Consider the following 18356-nt stretch of genomic DNA (forward strand, 5'->3'; position numbering starts at 1 on the left):
TTGAAAGTGCCTTCACTTGGCCCTTGATGTGTGGAAAACTAAATTTTCACATAGAATTTCCATTTGGTGATCCACCGGTGGAGTGTGCGAAGATAAAGAGAGACAGAGAGAGCAAGAGAAAAGTGTTTGCACTGTCTCCAATTACGCCCCGTTATTAATCACCTGTATGTAGTTCAACATACCTTTTTAGTATTTAGTAAGAATTACCAAGAAAAAAAAAACAAAGAGGGCAGAGTAAATGTGGTGTGCTGTAGACAACTTCGGGGTCGTGTATCGGTGACTCTCATGGAGCGGGCCGGATACTGTGAAGATACTTCTCTGTCTCTGAGACAGATCTGAAGACCGTATGCTGTCTGTCATATGTCATCACGTCATCACCAGGTGCGCCGGGTACATCATCCCATAGCGGACGTTTAAGACTCGGAACCGGGCCTTTACGCCATCAAACGGACGCTGCCCTTGGCGGGTCTCTGCTGATTAATCAGGATAGACGCAGACTCGAGGATTTTAATACCGCACTTCTTTCAGGTTTCTGGCTGCTCTCAGCAATTTCTCCTGGTCTTGATAGTTGAGGAGCTGATTGACTTGGATGAACACCATATAACACCAGTAACAATGACTATCGCATCAAGCTTATTGCACAGGTGTTTTTAATGAACCATCATTTAGCAGTCATTTTTGAGCTAAACATGATAAGGCCAAGCCTCATAGTGGATCTCTACGGCACAGAGGAATAACTTGAATCAGTCAGGCTTTGAGTACACACGCAGAATATCTTAATTGTTGGTTGTGGTCATTTTTATGGGATATTTCCTCTTAAAAAAATTGTGGACTATCTATAGACAAATCCTAGAATATATTTGTGGAGGGCTTCTCAAGTATAGTCTATGTGTGGGAAACAGAGTTCTGATCTTTTGAGTTGTATTTGTCAGTTCTAAATGGGAACCATAACCCTGTCAGCACTAACACTAACACCAGAGCCTTTGTGTGTGTGTCAGGCTTCTACAGCTGCAGCGCTCAGTGCTGAGTCCAGACTCTGATATGCCAGATGAGCTGCTTTACGGCCGGGCCGGCTACCTTTATGCTCTACTCTACATTAACAAAGAGATCGGAGTTAACACGGTGGATGAGGGCACCATTACAAAGGTGAGACATACAAACACCTGCATGCATATTTTCTTTCCTGAATTTAAATTTTCTTAATCTCATATTTGTCATATGTAAATGACATCACAGAGAGCTCTCTGAACACACATCCATAACATTTCTTTCAGCCTGACGTGTAAAGCTACTGCATTGAAACCACAAGCTATCACTCACAATCAATGTTGGAGGTCACCTAACCACATATTGATAGCCAACTGTGGGTATTATTAACTACATTGACCAGATATCAGCCACCATGTACAACCAAAGGGTTCATTATTTCACCTGATTGTGATTCAGGTTTAGTCTTTATTGAGAACGTTTGTTGGTAATATCCACATTTTAGATGCTTTATCATTGATAGTTTTGGTCTAGTTTTAGTGACCAAAGACTAAAGACAGCATTTTCATTAAGGCTACAGTTGTCACTGTTTGTCTTTTGAATTGCTGTACTATAGTGGTGGAAAGTAACTATATTGTACGTTTTACCTCACTGAATTAAATTAACAACTTAGTTACAAGTTACCTTGCATATTTAGTTGAATAGAAATTGTAAGAGTATTAAGTATGATGGAATATTACAGCTTAGAATAAAACTTGATCCTCAAGGGAAAATTTACAGGCCGCCTAGCAGATTATACGTAGTCTGTGTCAGTGAGCCGGCTGAAAGTACTGCCAAATTCTTGGAAATAATATTGAAGACGGCTTACAGTATCGAAAGGAACATTTAATTCATGGGGAACCACTGTGACATTGTGTTGTGTGATAAAACTGCACATTTTAGAATGGACTTTTATTACCCCTTTTCACACAGATTCCACATTATTGTCGCAAATGAAAGCTCACCTTTATGCTGCCTTTTTTTTTCAAGCAGTGCTGGCTTAAAGCAAAAGAGGCATGTTGATACACATCATGATGTTGACATCAGTGTGTTTTTTAACATGATTCCCCCAGTTTCCACCTGTTAATAAGCATGTCTGCCAAATGTTTATAATCATATGGATGCTGTTAAAATGTGTTGTGGTTGAGATCCTGACCCACCATGCATCCTGCAAAATGTTACAATTTTCACTCATAATTTACATTATTACATAATCACCATTAGAAAACAGGACGCTGTCTGACTCTGTCACTTCAATACAAGTTCCCAGAGACAGTAACTACAACCACACAATAGTGGAAGGAAAAAACACACAGTTAAAGTTTTTTGCTCAGAATCACGTCACATAATCACCGCCACTCAGCTGCAGGAGCACACATGCAAACATACACAGATACGTACACACACAGTGGATAATAATCCCACCACTCTATTATTTATTTCTTCTTGCACACACTCACTGCAGAAGCTGTACGACCAGCTGTCCCCTTTGGTTAAGTGCCAGGTCAAAACACATATTTTGTATATATACACACGCACGCACACACACACACACACACACACACACACACAAACAGAAGGAAGAAGACATTAGTGACTAGCTACACAGACGCAGATGTGTTGGATAGAGGTGTGATTTTAACTAATGAAGGAATAAAAGTGTGAAGCATTAAAGCTCTAGTTTCCTGCAGCACTGAACTGCTGTTCATGTCCTCATCATTTGTACTCATATAGCTGTCAGCAGCACACACAGCACAGCAGCGCTATGCAAAACAGTGGCTGTGCTCCAGGTGCTCTTTGTCTTTGGACACTTACCTTGGTGTTGTTCACTCTGAAGTAGGGCTGCACGATTCTGGAAAAAATGTGAGTCATGATTTTTTTGCTTAGAATTGAGATCACGATTCTCTGGCACGATTTTTTTCACAAAATGTTTATTGCACTGATGAACTTGAACAAAAAAAAAAAAAAAACATTGTAGTATGGCAGAGGCATACTACTATGCCTCTGCCATACCACAATTTTTTTTTTTGTTTTGTTGAAGTTCTATCATTGATGAGAAATGAAATTGAAATGAAATTTTACAAAAGTAGAAAAAAAAATTTTTTTTATCCCTCATGTTGTACAGTGTTTATTGGGGCCGTATCTTTGGCTAGGTGATATGTGATAGCTGCTGTGATCGGCTTTCTAAAACGGAGGCGTAATATTCCTCCTTTTCCAAAAGCCGCCTCTGGGGTCGGCGTAAACATGTGACATGACGTGAAGCCCGAAGTTGGGCTGTGAACAATGACAACGAATTTGTCTTCAAAATAAGAGCTTTACATTGCACCCCATTGGAGTTTAGAACTGGGTTCTTAGCGGGGGGCTTTTAATTTGAAAGTAGCGACCGTTCCTAGCTTGCGCTACAACAACAAGCTAGAGATCAAGGAGACGCTAGCATTTCCCGGATCTCAGCAGCTGTCCAGTCGCTCATCTAACAGGTGAGGTGGAAATAAGTGTACCCTCCGAGGCGGCAAATCGGCGGACCAAAACAGACCCTCAATTTGCCGCCCTCTGTCTAAAACCGCGGACCTAGCCGCCAAAAGGACAGGCAGATTGGCGGCTTGGTGCTCTGTCTAAAAATGGCTTCTCACTCACTCCTTCCAAACACTCAACTGCAGGCGGGCTTCCTCCACTGAATCAAGTGCTGCGTTTGGGGGCGCTTCAAAAAATCCGGGAGGAAAATAGGAGCATTTGTTTGTGATCCAGCTCGAGATATAAAATGCTTCAGGATCGCTGTGTGTGGAAATGAGATCACGTGTATGTGTGAATCGAGATCGCGATTTTTTTAAACTATTTTGTGCAGCCCTACTCTGAAGTATTGTGAGGCTTCTTCATAACAGGATTTTCTATCTAGGTTGTTTCATTCTTCTTCTCACTGGGGTATTTTAGTGTGTATGTCTGTTCAGCCTATTACTCCATTCTCTGCTGGGGTTGGTACAGAGCATTAATCTTCTCCGACTGATAGTTTGCGCGTGCGTGCGTGTGTGTGTTTGAGCAGATGGCAATCTGTCAGCCTACATTCCTCAGGCAGTATACTGTGTTAAACTGCCTTGGACCTGCTGTGTTTTTGCCTCTGCATTTGCTTTACTGAGACACTCCAATGCTAAAATGAGATTAAAAGTATGAGTAGTGGACTAACAAAATGGTCATGTAGTGTCCAAAATGTTAAACTGCTGATTACATTAAACTCTTATTGTGTACCACGGCCATATGCGGATCTAATGTTGGTAGGGGTGGTCAATATGAAGGTAATCCTATATTATGTTATATGGAATATGTTATATAGAATGAAATAAATAAATCGAGAACATTTCATATGCAGGTATTATGCCCTTGAGGGGTTTACAGTACATGCCCTTCTAGTGCAATACTACTTTTCCTGCTTGGTTGGCATTGATTTAAATTGGACTGAAAGGCCGACTTTTAACTTACCACTACCTAGAAAAAGAATTGACCATAATTACACTTTTTAAGAGTGAGAACAGACACACTGTGTCACTGAGACTTCACTGTTACAAAACTGTGACATTTTGAATCACGTTCAATAGTAAAATGTTTTGATTTGATCAATATTGGTTGAATTGCATCAGAGTTGCTGATGTTGGTCCAATATGGTGGACTCTAAAGCTATACAGTATATGGTCACATCATAGCATTCTGTTTTTTGGGCTCCAGTGACTGCTTATGTCAGCATATATTGACAGTGCTGACAAACAAACCTTCAAGTAACTCTGAGGATGTATGTCCCTGTTGTTCTTGTACTCAGTCTTAGAGTTTGTTTTGACACTGCATCACATTCCACATACAAATGAATAAGTTTAACACCGAAGTTAATTCAGGGCCGTCATATCCACAGCTCATAAATCAGATTTGGCCTGCTCAATCGTCTTAGTGTTAAATCCCACAGGCTTAAGTTTGTTTGCAGAGACCAATTTATACTGCAAACAGATTAATCTCCACTTAATTACATTTTCTCCCTATAAAGGCAGGAACACACCAGCCCAACCGTTGGACGTCTGAAGCATTTGGAGAGACTCAGACGAGGTCGGGAACAAATATGTTTGGTGTGTTCGGCTCTGTTGGAAGCTTTCGGAGCTGCGCGGACGTTGTCGGATCCGACTGAGCATGCGAAGTCTGAGGAGGAGGGCCGTCGGACGTCTGAGCCATTGGATTCTCTGATTGGTTGTGTGCCAGCTGAATGGCCGTTCTGATTGGCGGTGTGCTGGCGAATCAGCGCGGTGTGTGGGAGGGGCGGAATACTGTGTGCGCTTTGTTTTTCTATGCACTCCGTTCCGTCATTCCCCGTTTTCATGTTTTGCAGTAGTGGCACCAGACTAGTTGTTACGTCCGTTCAGGACGAATTAATTTGTGTAAGTTTGGTAATGCCTTGCTGCATGTTTAGTATGCAGCTGTTTTTTATCGGAAATAGTTAAGTTTCGTTTTGATCGAAAGTAAAGAGAGTTGCGTGCATAAGGTTCTCGTTTACAACTCACAACACAAGCGCCACCCGCTTATTGCATCTCGTGCAAGCGCAGAATGTAAACGCTACTGTGGCGGAGGCAGCACGTCGAAGCGGTGTGTTCAATGCAACTTTTCTGCCGAACGGGTCAGACAAGAGGCAACGGAGTGGTCGGAGAGTGGTCGGATAAGGCAGTTGGACGTCTGGGCGGTGTGTGGGGGCCTTAAGAGAGACAGCTGATTGCTTATTGAATATGTGTGTGTGAGAGAAGGAGAGATGTGGAGGATTGGTGGATGGTGCCTTCTTTGAAAAGAAATGGGAATATAGATGAATAGATGTATAGGAGTGAAGGGAAGTCACACTCAACAAGCTGACGGTAAATCTGCTCTGTCATGATGGAGGCTGTCCTGCTGCTGCTGCTGCAGCAGAACAGTTTTCCTTTCCTTTTTCACTCACACTGTCTTGCATGGGGACTGCATAAACTGCTGTCTCAGATTCCCCAGCCCCTAGACATACACCCGTACACACCGCCCACACACACCCACATGTATACACTGCACACCCTTTAATCTAATCAATTCTGCTTCACAGCAGTTTGCCAGAAACTCATAGTATTGTTTGTAAAACCCTACTTCAAGACAACCCTGTCATATGACTAGAAGGGCCAGCCACAAGCCAAACATAAGCCCACTACCAGGCCCTTAACCATTAATTAGGAATTTCAATACATGCATCCACAAGGAATTTTTTGGTCTCCTATGGATAAAGGCATTAGCAACACTGCCTCCTGTTTTAAACATCTTGACACATTTGTTTCTAAAAGTTTTAACAAAGCTGCTTGGGTGATGCATGGTGAAGAGGTATTGTTTCTATTGTGGCTGTGTAAAATTAATAGCTATATGATAATGGTGAAACAAAGTCAACTTTGTTAAAGCACTATTCATTCAAAGGAAATTATCCTTGTTGAGGTCAAGGGTTGCTAATTCTCTGAAGAATTGTAGACTCCAACAAATTTACAGAGTTAAATGTAACTGAGGTGTAAGATCTTAAACTAAAGCTGAAGTTAGCAACATTCCATAGTAATGTTATGTCTCAAGATATATCTTGGTAGCAAGGCCAACATAAAATGTTGCCAGTTGTTCTGCTGCATCTGTTATAGAATTATCTGCTTCCATACCACCATACTACAGAGCAGCCTTCCAGACTGCTCACTTCATCATAAGAACTCCACGAAAAAAATAGTTCTGATCTTCGGGATTGGACCCACTACCTTTCTCTGTACATCACCACATGAACACGCAACAGTAATCGCTAGACATAGCAGCCAACAGGGTTGCCTGTTATGGAGTTGTCTGTCCGGACTGGACATAGTGGACAGGGATATCAGACCATGTATTTCCTCTTTCCTCCCAGTCTTTTACAATCTACTGCGTTTATTCCCTTAACTATTTTCATGATAACCATCTGAATTTAAAACACTGATTTGGAGTATGGACAGATAGTATTCTGATATATTATTGAAAAAGTCAGCAGTAACACAAAAAACGGGACCATTATCATTCCTATACCTTAAACCATAACACATCCAGGATTTGAACCCAAGTCTTCATGATTATAGGCCACAGCTGTGTACACCGACTTTTAACTCTGATAACCTTTTTTACAACTCCAAGAACATAACACCTCCAAAACATAGAAGGCAAAATCATTCAGAAGCATATGAATATAGTTTTTAGAAGGTAGAGTGCCGTAGTGTTTATGTTTAATAGCATAATACAGGCTGCAATATACAATTTAAAATGTTTCACAGTAAGATCTGCCCGAACCCAAACAAACCCAAAGCTTAGTGCACCAAAAAAGGCTCAAACCTGAACAGAAACATGATGTTAGCAGGTTTTATTAAAGAAATGAGCATATCTACAGAGCATGTTTATATTGTTGGCTATAGAGGAAAAGATTTGATCTCTGGCTTCCCCATTATAGAATTCTGTAGTTGACCTGCTCAGCTAATTTGTTCTTCTCGGGGCTTGCTTGGCCTCCTGTTACTTTTCCATATTGCCTCTTCATTATGGGAGGCAGTGACGCATGTGTGCAGGGCTCAGTTAGTGCTAATTAGATTTCAATGTAAGTGGGGTCTACCATGCTCGGAGTTGGCTATGTGCCTTTATTTTACCGTTCATATATTAACTTATTCATAGTATTTCTTGCACCTTACAGTTACTGCTCAACATGAACTCTGCACAAACATGTCTACACATGAATCATCCATGTGGAGAATAAACTTAATGTAACTCCAAAATTCCAAAAACAAGCTCTGATGATCCGAGGAGTGCAGATACTTGGCTATTGTCCATGTCATTTGACCCTAACCCTTACTGTACACCAGGCTATATTTGTGGTGTATTTATGGTGTCTGGGCATTATATTGATATTATATTGTTATCGTGATATGGGGCTAGATCTTAGATTTTGGACAAAGTAACATGGCCATATGTCATAAATGTTGTCTTCTCGTGGTTCGAATGGCTGCATACAGTCAAGTGATATCATTTTCTGAATATACCAGACTACTTAAACTTTTTAAAATTACTCTATCTATAAATGCACGGAATCTCTGTCTGTCTGTGTGTGTGTGTGTGTGTATGTGTCTGTTGGTCAAATATCTCTGCGGATAAGGATCACACTGACCCGAGACTTTCAACATGGCTGCTGCGTGGTTCAGTGGTGTGCATCTAAGCATTTGTTTGGACTGCAATGATACCGTGAATAAATTATTTCATAAATGCTTTACAAATTCCGCCGAGCATAGTCCACCAGAGCCACCACAGTCACGTGCGCACCAGAGCCAATCACTGCACACCGTGGCCACGTGTGCACCAGAGCCAATCACTGCAGAGCTCAAGCCCACGACGTACCTGAAGAAACAAGCGGATTTATACCTGCAGCGGCGCGAGCTGGACCGGGATTTTGCCGGCGGTTCGGTCCGTTCTGTTCTGTGCATCTAAACTGCCTTGTTGTGGATTAATGAGATTAAACGAGTCCGGACCGAGTCTGTTCGGGTCTGAGGAGATCCGGGGACGCGCGGACAACAAAGTGGAATCGGAATCTGTGGATGTTCATGTGTAGCTAGCCGCTAGCTAGCTGCTAGCCGCTAGCCCACCTCCCGAGGCGACGGACCGGCCGCATCGGCACGTCCAAAACCGGACCTAGGGTAAATAATGTCCGCCACGCTTTTTCGCGAACATTGCCGTCAGGTTTGCTCTGTGTCTGGTGCAGGAAGAAACAGTAAAAACGGGCTTTCGTCACGAAAGTGTCCAAGCAGCAAGTTTGGTTGTTGAGGAACAGGAAGTTGTGGGAGGGACCTAGGTGGATGATTGACAGGCAACGACGGTCAGACAGCGATATTGAGAGTTGAGAGATTTGTTACATTTAGCGTGTTTGGAGTGTGTAGTTAGTGTGTTATGTAGTGTTTGGTGTGGTGTGTTTAGTGTGTAGTGGAGTCGGTTTTTCGTTTAATGATAGAACAATGAGAAGATGCTGAATGTGGAGCAGGCAGTGCAGCTCTCAAGGAGCTCAGGCAGACCTGAGCATTGCCTGCATTTAAATGTAAATAGTTACATATAACTTTGTAAATTTTTTTAATGTATGCACAAATTTAGCAAACAATTTATATTTGCATTATAAGTAAAAAAAAAAAAAATGGTTTGTTGTAAATATGTTCATTTGTGGTTTTCACAGTAAAAAAATCTAACTTTTTCTACTCGGATTTTATGGGGTTTTTGTGATTTTAGGTCCATTGTGTTAATACAGTTTGTCAAAATAAAAAAAATAACTGGACAGTCACACGTGAGGTTGTGCTAAAAATAATGACACCAAGTAAATAGTTTTTAAGGTGAAATATAATGGCAAAATCAAAAATAGTCAAAAACAGCCAATTATACCCTGGAATATCGGATTTCACAACAAACCTAAATATCCCTGACGTCCCACCTTCAAACAGCCTCATTTGGCCATCCATGAAAAAGCTGCTTAACCTCCCACTTTTTTAAAGGAATACACTTTTGTTACGGGCACTGCACTAGTTGTGTTAATATTTTGTGCAAGACCCAATATATAGTAGATTTTTTTGCCCAGTCTTAGCATTTATGGATTGCTTTGAAGAGATGATCTCCCAAGAGGAGAAGAGAGTATCAAGATGTACAATATATCTTGTATGATACAGTCTTGTAATTTTGATATTATCTTAAGGCCATATTGCTCAGCCCTACAAAACATTTTTATTTTAAAAAAACCTTGAGTTCGAGTGACACATTTCACACAGTTCACCTTGCAATGCTTGGAAATATAAGGATCTAGACTTCAGCATCTTTGTGTAGACTGGATAACATGTCCTCTGTTTGAATTTCTGTAGAGAAATGAATGCAAACCTATGAGGTACTGGCTCTAAGGACACTTAGAAACAATATAAAGTGGTAAAAGTACAGGCAAAAGAAAGAGCATTAGCTGGAACAGTATTAAAAGCTGAGCTCAGATCAAGAGAATCTAAAGTACTTGTAGAGACATGCCAGAGTCTGAGTCAAAAACAGATTATTTGGGACTTTAGGAAGAGATATTTCTGCACTGTACATGACCATAAAACCTGTGAAGAAGGAAATCTCTTAACAGAACCATTTATGCACATACATTGAAGGTATGATGCTGCAAATTGCCTAGTCATAAAATAATCCTGGCTGATCATGTTTCTGTGTTCGACAAAGCAGTGTTGTAAATATTTTAGCATAGACACATCACAAAGAAAATGTATACAGTTTTGAATATCTACATAACTTAAGTTAATATCTGTTTAAATTTTCTTTTGAACAATATTGACATAGTCATTCAAATATGTAAACATCTTTGGAAAGGGTATCCGTCTTATCAGCAGCAAAGAAGCTATAAAATAATTTTACCCACAAAAGTAGAAAATATCAAGGGGGAAAGAGGAAATAATGATACAGTTTATTTACTGCATTTGGTGGGACTACATAAAGCCCTGCTTTTATATTTATTTTATATAAACCCTATATTTCATTGAATACAGTTCCTTTGTGCAAAATAGTTAATGTTCAAAAGAATGTTCCAAAAAAGTTGGGACTGGGACACTAATTGTTTTTAGAGTTTCCCATTCTTGCTTGATATGAGTAAAGTGGCTCAACTCTCCAGGGCCTCAGCTGTGTTATTTTTTGCTTATCAATGCACTACATTTTTTCAAAGGTAGAAAAGTCTGGACTGCAGGCAGGCCGTAGAACCTATGAATGTAACTCTGGAATGAGCAGAGTTATTATTACGTCCACAAGTTGAAGCACGCAGACAAGGGAATATTCTGCCGGTTTTCTGCACCTTTTATAACCAGGAATTCATATCGTAAACTCTACGATATCAATTGACCAGACACCATCCAGCCAGATACTACTTTTTGACCTAGTCTTGTCTGTAATGAGGTTTGTAGAAGTACGAGTTGATCACGGTCGAGTCTGTGTTTTGCTTGTATTTTTCTCTCAAAAGGTTGTATGTGCAATGAATGTGCCATGTCATACACACCCAGATTGGTGGAAGACAACATCTACTGGTATGTGAGGTTAGGTAGAGAGAGCCACTGACACTAGCAGGGACACTATTGCATTTGAAGTGATGTCCACAGTATGTGGTTGTCATGCTGTATAACTCTTGTACAACTGAAAGGTGAGGCCCTGTGTGTCTGATCCTTTTCCTTAACAGTGTTTTCTCAGCTTAAATCTATTCTATAAAAACAATTGAAAACTACAGCTAGTACATTCTGATATCACATCACTATACTGGCAAAATGGAGGGTCCTGTCCTTTTTGGATGAGGATCTCAAATGGAAAACCACAGAATTGTTATTTTGAGAAGACGGTTGAATAAATTAAGTTGATTGAGTGTTTTACTCTTAACAGGAATAAGAAACAAATATAGTATGTACAGGTGAAGACATTTAGATTCTAATGAAAACAATGCACTCATTCTACAGTAACTACTGCATTGTATTCTTAAATATGTGCAGTATCGTCTGACTGTCAGAGAGGTGTATGCTATTGTAGAGATACAATTTAACACAGTAAAAAAAAAAGCTAAAACAGTGTCAATAAAGGGTTCAAATTTTCATATTAATATCCAATACAAACAAGTTGATTATCTTGCGCTAACAAACCTTTCACTAATCTCCTTGTTTTTTTTAAACAGCTACGGCTTTTATCGAGCAAAAATAATTATCATTCCCACCTGTACTCTAAACCTTTTGGGTGTTGTCTGATTTAATGTGTGCTCTGTAAGCTGGTGTCTTCACACAATGCACAAGACTCATTCTGAAGAGTCCATTGGCCTCTTAAGGCTGGTAAGTTGAAGAAGTTCAGTCCCCAGAAGATGAACTAACATTCTGCCTCTCTGGACACAGTAAGACCTGTCATTGACTTCCTCCAAATCTTTTTCTGTTTCCACTTGTCAGGTGGTGATGGCCATCGTGGAATCAGGAAAGAATATGTCAGCAGAGCAGAAAAAGACAGATCGCTGCCCTCTGCTCTATGAATGGCACAAGAAGCAATACATTGGTGCTGCCCACGGCATGGCTGGCATTTATTACATGCTCATGCAGGTAAGAAATCAGAAGAGGTTGAAATGTTCCACTGGTTGGTTGTCGGTGCTGTCATATGGCCTATGATTAATTTGCGCTTTAGCTCTTGGTCAAATCTTCAGTTTGTGGGTAAGGCAGATCTTGAAATATTTGACAGATGCACAAATTTATAAAGACTTCTGGTGTCATTCTTGTGTTTATGAGAAGATTACACACACCCTTCCCTACATTATTAAACAAATCCCAACTTGTTTAACATGAATTCTAAATTCCCTGTAGTAACGATGCAGTGAAGGCAACAAGGGACAGTCTGCCTTTCTCAAAGACATTAATCCTTTTAGTTCTGTAGCTTCTGCAAATGTTTTCATGCCAATGTGGTTAATCAATCTCTAATTGCTGATGGAAATAATTTGGTAGATGTATTTTATTGTCTTTAAAGGCTTTACTCTTAAGTACTAAAAGATGCATATTTAAATTGTCGTCCTTTGTGTGTAAACCAGTGGACCCCAACCTTTTTTTCATCACCGGACCGGGGTGCATGTGTGATTCCGCGATAATAAAATTATAGCATTGTCCATTCACCGTCCCCGCAGCTGCAGTTCAGCCACTTTAACAGCCAACTTCAATACAGTTGTCCATCTCCCTCTCCTTCCGTCTCATCTTTGGGCCTTTTCCTTTTTTCTTTGCAAAGTAGCTCTCCGAAGACGTTTGTTTTACACTAATTTCAGCTAGCTTGATTTTTTAGGGTATACCGGTCCGTGACTGAAACAGGTACGTGTCAAGCGCGCCAAGAGGAAGAGACGGATGTTGGTAAAAGAGAATCCGTTTTTCAAAATAAAACAACTTTCCGAGTATGATCGTCAATATAACGGAAATAAAATAACGTATTTATTATTTCTCTGCGGCTCGATACCAAACGACCCACAGACCGGTACCGGTCCGTGGCTCGGTGGTTGGGGACCACTGGTGTAAACCACCCGTTTAGTTATTGGGCAGGTGGCAAATGTTTTTACTTTACTATGCACTTGATGCGCTTTATCTAGTGGGTTCTTGGTGGGGTGGGTAGTCCCTGTAATGGGTGCTAGTGTGTGTGTTTCTGTCCATACCATTTTATTGTATTTATATATTTATTTTATTTTATCTGTTTTTTTCCCCCTTATCAGTTCACACTCTTTTAATGTATTCAGTGTATTTTATTTTACAAGTTTGGGTTTGGGTGAGCTAGCTGAGATTCATCATTCAGTTATGTTGATATGGGAATAAAGTATTGAATCTTGAATACAATTGCGAGTTGATGTGCGCTTGATCCAGCGATGTCTAATAGACATGACTGAGTTGTTTTCCAGGCCCGGCTTGCTGTGGTTGGTCAGGTGAACTTGTGTTTTTTACTCATGGCTCATATAAGGCTTTTTATCCCTGCTTCGCTATCTATAGACCAGATATATGAAATCTTCCGACACACAGATAAACCTTTAAGTTTGGCAGCTTGGGTTGCCCATTTAAGCCATTCAACAATAACATTACCAGGAGCAGTGGATTCTTGCAAATTAAATTAGGGCCACTGGGTGGAGCCACAGACTGTGGATTTTTAAACAGCTGACCTGTATCTTATTCTACTGTCAGATCATATTGACAATTTTAGCAAATATAACCAAAAAATTGTTACAGACTACAGCTTTAACTGACACACAGTCAACCAGTAGAATTGACACTGAACCATTTCTGTGTCTCTCAAGCCAGGGGCAAAGGTCGACTCAGACATTCTTTCAGAGTTGGTCCGTCCCAGCATCGACTACATCCGCCACAAGAAGTTTCGTTCGGGGAACTTCCCATCATCGCTGAGTAACGAGAGTGACCGGCTGGTTCACTGGTGCCATGGAGCCCCCGGTGTCATCCATATGCTTATCATGGCTCATAAGGTGAGTCTTTTTTATGTTGTGGTGTATTTTTTGTAACAACAGTTCAACAATGTATGTGTCCTTCTGAACTCACCAGAACAAAGTTTTATGAAACCGCCCTGTCTATCTGAAAAACCAGAACAACACTGGCACCTTGTGGCATGGCTCAGCACTGCATGTACATTATATTGTGTTATACAATATGGTGCCATTTTCAAGAGAAGAGTTTTAAAAGTGGTTAATTATTTGATTAAATGCACCCTTTATCCTCTCATTGTTGAATTAAACTGAAGATGATGACAAAGAGGGATATGAATACTTCCCTCCTGACTAAAAACCAGCTGGCTTTCATTCAATGCCTGGCTGTTTATACACACATACACACATACTGCAGTAATGCATTGTGGGCAAATTTCTTCTTTTCTTGGCCCATTAGGGAGCTACTTGGCAGCTAATGTGCTGTTTTTCTGGCATTGGCATTTCTCTCACTAATGCAGCGACTTTTTGGCACCACACAGAGAACAAAGCACAATGAGAGACACACTTGCTTATCACTGTTTCACTACTAACAGAACACACAACAGATCTTCATTTGTTTTCACAGGAGGTGCATTTCAGTGGCTGCATTGCTGTTGTAATTTTTGTTCTCCACCGAACAATGATTTACAGCGCATGATGGGTTTGTTCTAAAACATGTTAATGAAATCATTGTTTCAATAAACAATAATTTGAAATCTTTTTTCATAGTGATAGGTTAAAAACTGTTGGCTATTGGTTGCTACACAAGCAATGCTGATAGCATCACTAGAAACTGGAACGTGTTCATGGCTGCATGTTGCTATGCAACACAGAGCTTGTCATTATACCAACTACTTGATTAAATAGCTCACCTTAAATGCGCTTTGAAATGGTGACGTATTCCATTTGAAACGGGTCACTGTAGGGTTATTATTTATTTTTCTCATCTCGTTACTGAGGTTCTGATAATTACCAATCATTATGATTCCATCCAAGATTAAATACACAGAAACATATTTTTTATCATAAAGGTCCCATATTATGAAAAACTGACTTTTTCTGGTATTTTGTGTGTTATTTTGGGTCTATGGTGCTGCCACACGCCTAGAAACTTTGAAAAAAGACCATCCATGCTTTTTTGAGTGAGATACAGGTTTCTGACAGTGTCCTCCTGCAGTTTCCAGATGAGCCAGTCAAATTTGGCTTCGGTTGTCTACGTCGTCGACCGATCATTTGCATATTACCACACACTATCCCCTCCCTTCACCGCATACCTAAGGTGGCTCCACCCACCAACTACAGCGTTACCTTCTCGGAGATCCGCCATTATGTTATGAAAGCACCATGTCGGAGCCCAACCCGAAGTACTCTGTTGTTGGCTGTAAAGAGGAGCACACAACACTCCATCGTGTCCCAGCCGCAGAGGACAGAAGACTGGCATGGATTTATTCATTTTTGAAGGCAACGTCCAGCTACAGTTAGCAAAAACTGTTCGTGTGTGCTAACCACCTCCAGACTGACTGTTTCTCCAACCTCGGTCAGTACAAGGCAGGAGTAGTCCAGAGACTTTTTCTAAACGGTGGGGAACTTCCAACTCTGCGTGGAATACCTGCAGAGTAGGGACATGTAAGTATACAAATAATTAGCTGTGTGTCTGTAGATAAGGGTGAACTCTTGAGTGATGTACAGTGTGTTTTGCCATTGAGAACAAGGTAATGTTAGCAGCTAACCGCTAACGTTAGCTTCTCTGACCACACAAGTTAGTGCTACAGCAGACTCATTGTGTGTAGTACGTGTCTGCTCTTGCACACTATGTAATACATGTCCTAGGGAAATGTCTGCATGAACAAATATTCCCTGTGTTTATTTAGCAATTTTACACGAACTAACCAAGCAGTGTCACATAGTACAAGCTAACGCTAATCGCAAGCTTCCAAGCTAATGCTAACCACAAGCCTCTAGTTCGCGATCAACACGGTCTCCACATGTAAACCCAGAGACCAGGTTGGTCAAGCAGTACATACACACACCCTCCACCGGGTCTAAGTTGTCAGGATTTTGTGAAATAATGCATTTGAAAATGTTTTCTAAACTGGAATATGTTGGCATAGGCCAGGGCAAGACCAGTGTACTGTTGACTGCTACATAGAGTTTAGATTCTCTGCCGAGCCTGAGCCCAACCCCGCTATTATCCTCGGCCGGGCTGGGCCCTTGACCAAGTATTCGTGCTTTTTTGTTTTTAATAACTCAGAATAATGACCATATTTCCAGCTAGAAAACGTGCATCTCTCTCCTCCCTCCATTTTCGTGTTGCTGCGTGGTGTTACACGTGAGTTATCCTCATGGCTAAAACGTGACTTGAGACGTATGTGACATCACTCCCCGAGACGCAAGAAGAAAGGAAAAATATATATTTTTACTAAGGAAAATGACCAAAATAATTGTAGCGCACAGTGACTTGAAGAAATAACTGTAATCTGATTACTGGTTTGGAAATGTTAACGCGTTAGATTACTCGTTACTGGAAAAAAAGTGGTCAGATCAGAGTAACGCAACGCGTTGCAGCCTTTAGTGCTTGAATTATACTATCTGTAACAGTGCTGTCATGTGTTACTCCTATCCATATCTGGGAATGCTGTACAGGTAATTTAAACTGTGATTACTTGAGAACATTTGCCCATTTCTTGCAATTGTTTTCATGTTTTATTGTCTTTTTACTGTTCAAGAATCTATCTGGCTACACTGCATTACAATGAGAATGCTAATAGAGGACAAGCCACCACATCATCAGGAGATCCTCTTTTCAAACTGAGCTTTCCAAAGTCCAGGAAGGAAAAGTACAGAACCAAACCAGTGAAGACAGAGGCAACATTCTGTAAGTTTTACAATCTTTTATTTGAACCTCACAAATTAAAATAAACATGGACACACAGACGTCACACAAAAGGATGAAAACAAACACAAACACTTAAAATCTGAATAATTTAAGATGGTTTTCAAAATAAATAATGAATGTATGAATAAGAAGTAATTAGGAGAAATGAGAGGCACTTTACAACACTGCAGCACAAGGCTTTTTGGTTCTACTGCAATTTTCCTGTAAACATACATTTTTGTTTATGCACTGCAGACTGTGGTGATGCTCTGTTGGACCTGATTTCGAGAAGGTTTTCCAGGACCCTGCCCCATATGTGAACGAGGTGCTGAAACTAATAATCCCTGAAGACCTCTCGGACCACACAGACACGCTGCACAAGTCTCACTCTCCACCCCAGAGAGCCCCAGCACCATCTTACAAAGCTTCTGTAGGCTATATTGGCTGAACACAATTCAATATAAAGTCAGCACTGAATGTTTACACCCATGGCAACTAGATACTTTCTACGTTATTATTTTCATATTGATATTGAAGTTGATATAAAGTCAAACTGTTTTACTTCAGATATTTATTTTCTTGTTATTATTTCATTCATGTCAACCAATGTTTACAAATGTTTCTTACAATAAAACATCTTTCGTAACTGTTCTGTGTTTTCATCGTTTGATAATAAAAAAAGAAAAGATAATAAAACTATAAGCAATGTAAGATAGAGGACGCAGTTATGTACTTTTAATCATAACACTTTTACGATAAATGAATAGTATTTATGGGACTAAAAGCTTACTGCACTATTCCCCTCAGACGTAAAGGTCCATAGTCTGTGTGATAAATGTTGAGTGCATTCTGCAGTGCAGATACATTCAGGCAGACAGGTTACAGGCCAGGAGGGTTCACCATGCATGATGCAGTGTTTCCTCTACATTCATTTAGGAGTGGCGGCCCGACTATCAATCGAATGATGTAGGTGTTTTAATCCGACTATGAGATTTCCGAACCGGTCCGATTTTTGTTAGACTAAGGCAGTAATTCTCAAATTGTGTGGCGTGCCCCCCTGGGGGGCTCGTTGAGGTGTCAGGGGGGGGCGTGAGAGGCAGGGTGGGACGCGAAGGTCTATTTACACTGGATACGTGTCCGCTGCGTTACGTCTCCGCCATGCCAGTTGAGCTGATAGGTTTCACTTTAGTCTATGTGTTAATTTCCAACAGGTCCGCTGCGCTGCGTATGTGCTCCGTCCAGCTCCGGCAGTCCGGAGCCCTCCGGAACAGATACGCAGGACTTCTGTATCTGGCAGATGCCGGAGCACGACGCAGCAATTCAGCTGAATTTTGTACCAAGCAAACAGGAAGTCTTCGGTCGGGAAATATGGAGCAGGAAATATGACGATGCCTACATAGCCCTTGGGTTTAC

General features: G+C 40.8%; 1 protein-coding gene and 1 long non-coding RNA gene across 2 annotated transcripts in view; both read left to right on the forward strand.

Annotated features, from left to right (window-relative positions):
- lancl2 (LanC lantibiotic synthetase component C-like 2 (bacterial)) overlaps positions 1–18356 on the forward strand; it is a 51445-nt gene that overhangs the window by 21523 nt on the left and 11566 nt on the right. Inside the window, exons 5-7 of the mRNA XM_030397845.1 lie at positions 999–1146; positions 12027–12173; positions 13889–14071. Of these exons, the coding sequence (XP_030253705.1) occupies positions 999–1146; positions 12027–12173; positions 13889–14071 (478 nt within the window). The remainder of the gene's footprint in view (positions 1–998; positions 1147–12026; positions 12174–13888; positions 14072–18356) is intronic.
- On the forward strand, positions 15182–17255 carry LOC115569762 (uncharacterized). Its single transcript, XR_003981622.1, has 3 exons — positions 15182–15694; positions 16795–16943; positions 17199–17255. It is a non-coding gene; the product is annotated as an uncharacterized LOC115569762 (long non-coding RNA).

Source organism: Sparus aurata, chromosome 19 (genome assembly GCF_900880675.1).
Source record: "Sparus aurata chromosome 19, fSpaAur1.1, whole genome shotgun sequence".
In the NCBI taxonomy this organism is placed as follows: Eukaryota; Metazoa; Chordata; class Actinopteri; order Spariformes; family Sparidae; genus Sparus; species Sparus aurata.